The sequence below is a fragment of the Olea europaea genome, unplaced genomic scaffold (assembly GCF_002742605.1).
Source record: "Olea europaea var. sylvestris unplaced genomic scaffold, O_europaea_v1 scaffold2471, whole genome shotgun sequence".
In the NCBI taxonomy this organism is placed as follows: domain Eukaryota; kingdom Viridiplantae; phylum Streptophyta; class Magnoliopsida; order Lamiales; family Oleaceae; genus Olea; species Olea europaea.
The window spans coordinates 94648-104499 of NW_019242924.1; the positions used below are offsets into that span (position 1 = coordinate 94648).

Consider the following 9852-nt stretch of genomic DNA (forward strand, 5'->3'; position numbering starts at 1 on the left):
AGACTGTAACTTTGATCTTTTCAGTTCAACTTTAGGACAACCCTTAAGAAGTTGTTTGGCGTTCCGACCCTAAATTCACTCATTCAAATACAACAATGGCCGACTGAGGTAAAATTGGGGATCAATTGATTCGGGGAAGATGGTTCTTTAGGAGAACTTAGGGTTCTTCGCGAGTGGTGCAACTGATTTGGAGGAGAATTTGACTTAACGGTTTGGTGAATTGGATTTTGATTTTTGTAGAAGTCGGGTTAATATAAATACTTTTCACAAGGTGACCATGAATATAATGATTAGAAAATTGAGAGACTAAGATGATAATTTTAATAGTCATTTGTATAATTTCTCAAAGCTTCCATAACTTCTATCATAGTTGACTTGTAAATTTATTTATGAATTTTATGAGCTTGTGTTTTGTTTATTTAAACAAAATGATAAAAAAATAAAATCGAATCAAAATCAATAATTAATTTTAATCACATATTTTAAATCGTAATTGGCGCTGATTAAAATTCATTATTTATTTGACCCCATTAAATTAGTAAAATTTATTTGTCTCTCTTCTTATCAACCACACATTCTCAAATAAAATAATATTATACGTAAATCTAAAAACTTTTACTTTATTTTTAACCACACATCCTTCAAAAAATTATTATTAATTTCATTATAATTTAAAATAATGGAGCCAAAAGGGGGCTTAGATTTTAATTTAAGTCAAAATCAACATTCAATTTTAATTATTTATTTTATGGATTCCACGACTTTTCAATTACATATTTCATCAACTTTTATCAAAATATGTTAAATTTTGATATTAATCCATACCAACATAGGCTTAGATTCACGATTTTTATCTATTTTTAAACTACATATTTCATCAAATTTATTAAAATTTACTAAATTATTTACTTTTAATTATATTAAACATGCCTAAATAACCCAACCAATTTAGAGGAAAATGCAATGTAATACCCATTTGAAAATATCAATTCATATAATACTTTCCAACATTTTTTATACTTTTATTACTATATCTCTACTCTCTTAAAAGACAGAATCCTCCATCCACTGTTCATTTAGGAAGCTTTTTTACTTTGCCATTTTACCCTTAAATACAATGGTGAATCGCCTCCTCTTGACCATATCAAAAAAGGGCAATATGGACATTTGGGTAGCTTCCCTAATACGTTTTCTTTTCTTTTTCTCATTGTACATGAAGTCAATCTTCCGCTATCCCCTTCGTCGGAATCACCTCCTTCAGCTACTCCCAACTCTTCAATATCTCGATGGTCCACAACATCCTGTAAATATATGTCAAACCCTCTTGCTCGCTTGCTTTCTTTTGGAGAGTACATGAGGCCGATCGTTGAATTATTCGAACAACAAATCTCTCTTGCTCTGTTTCTTAATTCCAGTAGAGGATATAATGGATTCTCGCATTGCATCACTAGATCGATGAACGGTACGTTGATTTCTCTCATAATTTTTCTCTATTGATCTGTACAAGATCATTATTTTTCTCTCTTTTTTGCATCAATTTTTTAATATCTTGTATAAGAGTGATTGCATATGTTTTCAATCGAAAGAAATTTGACAAATGAGAGCAGCAGGAAGATTTAGCGAAAAATACTTGGGACCAAATTCAACCGAGGCTGTCATCCCAAGTACTATTTTATTTTTTCCTTTTTTTTATCTATTCGGGGTTTTGTTTTAAAATAAAATGTTATTATATGTCACATGACGTCCTGTGGGGCTTTTACATAGATGTTGTGGGTATGAAAAAAATCAGAAAATGCAAATAGAGTTTCCAAGGTAACAAATATCCCTTCTCGCATCTTCATAAATTTTTTTTTTTTTTTTTTTTTTTTTTTTGGAAACTAAAACAAAAAAACCTAATGTTTTTTTTTGTAATTCGGAAGCTAAAGCTAGATATAAAAAGCCTAAGTTTAAAGTGATCAATATAGTGAATTTTCATGTTCATTTTTCATTTTAGAGGGGATGTTCTACTTATGCTTTGCTTGTTCATTGAGTAAATTTGTGATTTTCATTTTCAATTGATATTTTTTTTAACCATCCTATGGAAAGAAAATTTGACATTCTTCTTTCTTGCCACATAAATTCATCAATTCTACTTCTGGTTGTACCTGAATCAAATAAAAATCCAAATTTGTGTATATGCACGTGCCAAATGTATAGTAATTAGTTATTTGTGTGCATACGATTTTAAGTTTCAACAATAAATGCATATTTGCATCTGCCAAAAAATCAGAGGGTAAATGAGTTAGTATGCAATTTAAGTTTTGATGGTTGTTTGCTGGTTGCAGATATGGTAATGGTGAGCCTACCGAGAATGCAACAAAGTTCTACAAGTGATTTACAGAGGGGACTGGCTTAAGAATCTTCAGTATGAAATATTTGCCCTTGGAAACCGATAATATGAGCATTTGAACAAGGTCTGACATATATTTAATTTCCATCTTTTATATTGGATCCGTTTGGTACCCATTTTTTTCAAAATGCATTTTTCTCTTTCTTCTTTTCAACCACAAAATTTTCATTAAAACAATATTACACGTAAATCAAAATTTTTTCCTTATTTTTCAACCATACATTTCCCATCAATTTACTATTTCAAAATATATTTTTACATAAAAATGACTCCCAAACACCCTCATCCTTTCGTACACTATCCATGATTTTTAAATATAATGACATGATTGTCTATTGGATGACCTTGTCGCCAAGCAAGGTATGTATTTTCTTCTATTATTCATCCATTGATTAAAATTTTTTGGTGTTACCTTTGGCACAAGATGTTTATTTCCATTCTCTTTCAGTGATGCTAATATTTTTCTTCCCTTACTCTACACTTGTTACTCTTGTCTCATATAGCTTTTAATTTGTTTTACCTTCTTTTTTCCTTTAACTTGTTCTATATGTCACATTAGAAGACAAATGAGTACAAAGACACTGATATTACATTTTTCATGATCAATACTTTCCAAGTCAAATTGTTAACCATGTATTGGAAGTGAAAGTTAGGACTCTACAGGACTATACAGTGTGGCAAAGAGTATTCAGTTGAAGGAGAAAGTCAAAAAGCAGGATGCAAGTTCCACCAATGATGCTGTTGGGGATGGTAAGTTCTCTACTTAATTAGGTTATAGACTACAGATTTCTTGCAAATATAAACGAGACCTACACAATAAAGTTTTTGGATCCAATTGAACATGTTCTATGAAATACATGCAGGTACTACATGTGCTATTGTCCGAACCCGTGCAATATTTACTGAGGGTAGCAAGTCAATTGGAACTTGCATGAACTCAAAGGATCTTAGACGAGGTATCTCAAAGGATCTTAGACGAGGTATTTACACAGCTATTGATGCTGTGGTTACAACTTAGAGAGTAGAGCACGAATGATATGTACATCGGAGGAAATTGCTCATGTTTGTTTACCTTCGTGTTCCCTACTTGCTTAAGTAATGTTAATGATTTGCAAAATTGTCTTTTCAAGATAAAGGTCTTTATGGTTATAGTATATCTAGGTAAGTTCTATATAATTGGGAAAAAATATGTCCTTGTCAAATTCTCAAACAAAATGAAATAGATTGATGTAATTACTAGGTGCAATGGTCTATATTTAAATGTCTTCCGTTGGTTGATATATAAAAAATTAAATTTGTTTCCATATCAGCACGATAATATGCATCATAAGAATATGAAAGCAAGCAAATTCCTCCCCCCTCCCGATTTAAAGTGAACAGATTTCATTAAATATTTATTGTTATGGTATTTTTCACTTTGGCATGTTTTCTGTAGATGTTATAGGTCTTCATAGTACATTTCTTGTTCATTCTGATATTCTTCATAGTGCTTGTTGACAGCAAAAAGAACTGTTTTTCTTCCCGCCTTTGTACTTGTTTTTTGTTGTTGCTATATGCTACTCAAATCTTGATTCGTTGGTTTGGTATAATGTGTTTTAATTACTACAATGACAATTTGAAGGTGAATCAAGATTCATTTGCATGGATAAGAAGTTGGTGCTAGACTTTTGTTTATATAGTCTAGATGATTTAATTTCTTGTTTCGTTTTATGAATCACGAATCATTTGCTCAGGCTAAGAAGTGGATGCAAGAACTCCTAAAGTAAGGTACGTAGCTTTTGATATTTTAATAATAAAATTATATTTGTTTTATGAATTCAATGTATAGCTCTTATCATCACAATAATTAAAAAGAAAATTATATCATACAAGATTGTTATTCCAATAATGAATGAGTGAGAGGAAGAAATAATGTTCCTGAATTATATATGTATGTATGTACGTATGTATTTATGTATTACTTTTAACCCAAATTGGGTATGTATTTTGCTTAATTTCTTAGATTTATATCCAGATAATCATTTGAAGTAAATATGTCATATGCACATCAATTTTTTGGTTGTTGTAGGTAATCCTAACATGGTCATGGCTCTTGCTGAGAATAAAGCTGATCTTGAAGATAAAGAGGAAGGTGACTGCTGAAGTAAATAGTAGTCTTCATTTGTAATGTTATACTTGTGTTCCAAATTAAAGTCGTTCTTCCCTCTATCCAAATGATGCATTTTCATCCATTTGCGATGGTTATTTGTTTTTGTCTTGCATAGATTGGAGTTAGGTTTTAGCATTCTACAAGTTTTAGTGTGTTCTTATGCTATTTAACAGACAGTGACAATGTTAAGGATTATACCAAAGTAGGTTGAACAACATTGATGATGCTGGACTGCAAGATCATGACTCTATGGGTGGGCTTCAAATTCCAATGGATGATCTAGTAGACTGTTAAGCCCCCAATCCGTTTCACTTATGCTAGAAGCAACAAGAATAATTGAGAAGCCACTAGAATGGATGTGTAACAGCATTCGGTTAGGAAGCATATGGGAGGGGGAAAATTCTGTTATGAAAAAGTGTTATAAATAGATGTAGGAAGAAATAGACGGGCAGGCAATTTTCTAAGTAGGAAAAGGAGATCTGTTTTCTTTTGTATTTATATCCCATCATAATTTCCTTTCAAGCAAGGTTCTATTCTTCATATTATCATCTGTTCTCTCTTTGCCTTGTTAGAATCTTAATGCAGACTTGAATTTGATGGTTTGACCTTGCAATTATTGTATATTCCTATTTATTATACAATCGCAGAAGAAAAATGTTATTATCATGGAAGAACATATATTAGAATATCACGTGAATCCAGACTTGTGAGTGAGCCATATCTTCTTTTAATTATTTCCTAGACAATATTTTATAATGTTTTGTAGTTAATATCATGAGACTGAATATTTAGTAGTGTTTTGTGGTTAATATCTGGGCACACAATATTCAGATTAATATTTGAAGTTCCATAGATATTTGTACATTAAGAAGTAAGAATTGTTCGTGACACACAAATGTTAACCTTTTGTATGTTTTCCTCTAAATGATGCCTGAGAACGAAGAAACATAATTCTTGATGGAAGAGTTCTCAGTACATTAAGAAGTAAGAACTGTTCGTGACACACAAACGTTCACATTTTGTATGTTTTCCTCTAAATGATGCCCAAGAAATAAGAAACGTAATTCTTTCTGGAAGAGTAAAGTAATTTGACTTAATTGGAGAACAGTTGATTTTTTTGGCTTATCTTTGGTCATATATATTTAATGAATTTAAGGACTTTAAGTTCCGTGTGATTATTGTTCTCATTTGAAGGATCTTCTGATGCAGTTGAATATCATTTATATTTTTGCCTCGCTACAGGATTTTTTTTTTTTTTTATGATTTCTTTGTATGGTCCAAATTTTTATTTTATTAAGAACTTATTCCTATAAAAAGAAACTTGTGCAGGAGATGGTGCTGCAAATACTGATGATTTAAATGGGTTTGAGGATATGCTTATGGAGTCATAAGAGTTAAATTGTTACATATCGGCACTCCTATTTAGCAGCAAAAAATCCATGCTTTTATAAAGTTATTAGAGTTTTAACTGAGATTTTCTAATATTATTTTCATTTTTTAGATTCATGTACGAATATATGGTTTTTCTTTATGTAGCTCTTCTCAAATAGGATGATGGAGTCATAGCAGAGACATGTAACCCTAAGAAATAATGCCTCGGGTATGTTTATATAGCAAGTTAGGTTATTCCGTCTCCCTTTTTGTCTCTATTTTTTTCACTTTTCTTCTTTCTTTGGGACTCTTTCAAGTCTCGTACGGAATGATTTAGGAAGGACGATGGTTTCTCCTTATTATGTAGTCTATTTCTCTTACCATTCAAAACACTCTTCAATATGATAATTTGAATCACTATATTATGTTTCTATCAATTTCTTTGTATTTCTTATTTTTTTATTACGCCTACATTTCATCGGCTTGCTGGACAACCGTGCTTTAATTTCATTGACCACAAATACTTTTACTTATTTCACATGGAGTTTTTTCTTATGGCTAAAGCACTGCACATGTGTATACATGGTATGTTCAATCCTAAATCTATATTTTTAGAGGTGCTATATAATTTGTTGGGAACGATTATAATTATGTAGTTATGAAATTGTGCTCATATCCAACTAACCATGTTGTATATATCTGCTTGTGTCTCATGAGCGTACATAGAAATTTCTAAATTGGTCCTGATTCATTTGCTTCTGTATTAAAAATGCTTTTAATATATAGTGTGTGTGATTTTAGCTTCATCCATTTGTCTATGATTTTTCATTTTACTACTTTGATCCAATCAAACTTCTTCACATGAGTTTGCTCAGTTTGAGTAAATATTGAGTTGAAGACGTAGTTCACGATAATTCAACACATTTAACACACTAATATTACTTTTAAAATAACTCTACCCGTGGGCAAATGACTAGTGTTACATAAAAAATGGAAAACAACAAACAACTAAATATAAATTGATTTTCTTGACAACTTCTATCACTCCACCAAACAAGCCCCAATTTAATTTATTCAATTAATTATCGAAATCCCAAAACTTTAGTCTTTACCAAATAAAAACCCCATTAGCACATAACCATATTTGACCAAAATTAAAATCCCAAATACTTGAAAATCACAAAGTCATTCCCATGGATCACTCATATCCATACTCCCACGGATCACTCATAGTCATACATCACTCTATGAAATTCACATTCTGTATGCCAAATCAATGTTCTTTATCGTTGAATGTTGAATTGTTAAATGCACATGAGTGACATTTATGGAGTTTCAATCCAATGCCATCTCTGGAGTTCCAATCGAAGTTCATGATGGAATTCCATGGTGTCATCTATGAAGTTCCAATCCAAGTTCATCTCTGAATTACACCATTACAGATTTTGTCCAAATTAAAGGAATTGGTCCGCTAATTTGTCTGATTAGTAGCACAATTTTCAAATGTGGTGCTCCTATAAACTAAAAGGAGTTCAATGAAATCAATATTGTTAAAAGTTGACTAAAACATGATTTTGTCCTTGTATGTGCTACAAACAAGCAAGGTTCATAAAATAATATTTATTTCGATATTGTCTGCCATAGTTGATTAAGTATCACTATTATATTTATTATTTACTTTTCTTGATGTTTATGGTTTGTAATGTAAAGTTAGTTATAGATTATGGGGGTGGTGGTATTTTTTAAAGAAAAACTTAGATCAATTGAAGATCTACTTGTTTCTTGACAATTTATCATTGTTGAAGATGTATCTTCTTGTATTTTCAGTAAATCATCTTGGCACATAGCTCAACATTTTGCTTTAACATTTTATAATAAGAAATGTATACAAGATGTGGAGTTTTATCTGGTTCACCAGGAGTGTACATACTATTGGCTACATTGTTTAGTGAAACGGCCTATTCCAAATTAAATTTGACAATTAATCTCTATATGAGGCCTTTGATGCAGTCAAAAGGCCAATGTTGTCACAGCTAACTATGTTGTGATATAGTCATGTATAGGCATATTTTTCATTTATACGCTCAAGAAAGAAAATTTTGATGCAAGCATTTCACAAAAAAATGATTCTCAGTACCTTCAGTTTCATTTGTACTGTCGTTGAAAGGATATAGAGATACAAGTTACAGCATGTTTGATGCTTAATGGAGTTTAGTATTCTAGCTCACAATTTGATCAAACTCAAACCAGATTGTGATGGCCAATAATCTATTATTATAATCGAGACATTAAAATAAAACCCTTACTAGATATGTAAAAGATAAGACACTTACTGCAGGTGGTCTATCCAATGCTAAATGAGCACACTACGAATAAATTATACACTTGATTTTTCTTTTCATTTATGCTATACGTGAAAATTATTAGTTCTACACATTACATATTCTATTTTCACTGTAAATATCTGTTTTTATGCCAACAAACGATATAACTAGTCACAAATTTGTTATGATTGTATACATCACAGTACAATATTTTGTTATTAAACTTGTTCAAACAGAAAGGTTCAAACTTGTTGCAGTTTGCATCTGTAATGCAAGATAGCAAGATAATAATCAATTTTTGTCAGGATCAATGGAGGTTTGCCTCCAAGACAACTCCATTGTGGTTGATATGGCTCAAAATGGGGGAAAATGGATTGGAATGAAATGTTCAATAGACCATTAGGTACCCATTATTAGTGCTGCAGACGTAATTGCATGTAACATGAACTTTGTTGCATTCTCATCTCAAACCTTTCAAACCAAAGAGTCTTTTATGTTAAAAAATTGAACAAAGCTCGATTTGTTCTAGTCCTAAAAGAGAGGCTTTTAAAAAGAATTCCCTAGTAAATTTTGACATGGCATCTAACAGCTGGCTAAAGACTATTTCACATTTCAAATATTGTCATTTGCAGTCATCAATAAATCAAAATGGTATAGCATTCATACCAAAATAATACGTAAAATTCATTTGTCTTTGCCTAAAATGTAGGAAATATCATAGATATGATAACGCTTTATAGGCAACTAAGAAAAATAACATTTCACTTCCATGATAATCAAACTTAAAGAAAAAATAACAGAAAGAAATCGATGATTTCAATCGAGCCACTGAGGAAATCTTACAATTGTAACATGAATAGAAGATCAACATCAGAATATCATTTATGCTATGATCATCAAAATGATTGCGGTCCAATGTCACGACCCCTAGCTAAAATCTTCCATATTACGAGCCAAATGAACTCGATTGACATAATGCTTATGGCTATGCCTCCTACTGCTACACTCTTCCGTCAACTTTTGTCCTTGGATTCGAATTCTAAGTCCATTATAAATTGGAGGGCTCAGATGAGGAGTTGTACTTCTGGTGCCTCCTCTTCCTTTGCTGCTTCTTTTTGTTCTTCCATTTTCTCCTTCTCTCTTCCTTCGAATCCATGAATAAACTATAACTCAATTCACTCTCCCAAGAAAAATCATCTAACCTAGTAAGTGCACTATCTGACTTAAAGACTGAAGCCTCACTGTTTGATTCAACTGTAACATGAACTAGCCACAGATGAGTTTACTCTAATTGGAATGTAATGGATCGTGAAGTTGGATGATGGAGTCATAGCAGAGACATGTAACCCTAAGAAATAATGCCTCGGGTATGTTTATATAGCAAGTTAGGTTATTCCGTCTCCCTTTTTGTCTCTATTTTTTTCACTTTTCTTCTTTCTTTGGGACTCTTTCAAGTCTCGTACGGAATGATTTAGGAAGGACGATGGTTTCTCCTTATTATGTAGTCTATTTCTCTTACCATTCAAAACACTCTTCAATATGATAATTTGAATCACTATATTATGTTTCTATCAATTTCTTTGTATTTCTTATTTTTTTATTACGCCTACATTTCATCG

At 31.5% G+C, this 9852-nt stretch overlaps 1 protein-coding gene across 1 annotated transcript in view; it reads right to left on the reverse strand.

The window, feature by feature from the left end:
• The window catches only part of LOC111382319 (transcription initiation factor TFIID subunit 1), a 26593-nt gene extending 25148 nt beyond the window's left edge, over positions 1 to 1445 (reverse strand). Inside the window, exon 1 of the mRNA XM_023006255.1 lies at positions 1214 to 1445. Within this exon, the coding sequence (XP_022862023.1) occupies positions 1214 to 1445 (232 nt within the window). The remainder of the gene's footprint in view (positions 1 to 1213) is intronic.
• Between the last annotated feature and the right edge of the window lie 8407 nt (positions 1446 to 9852).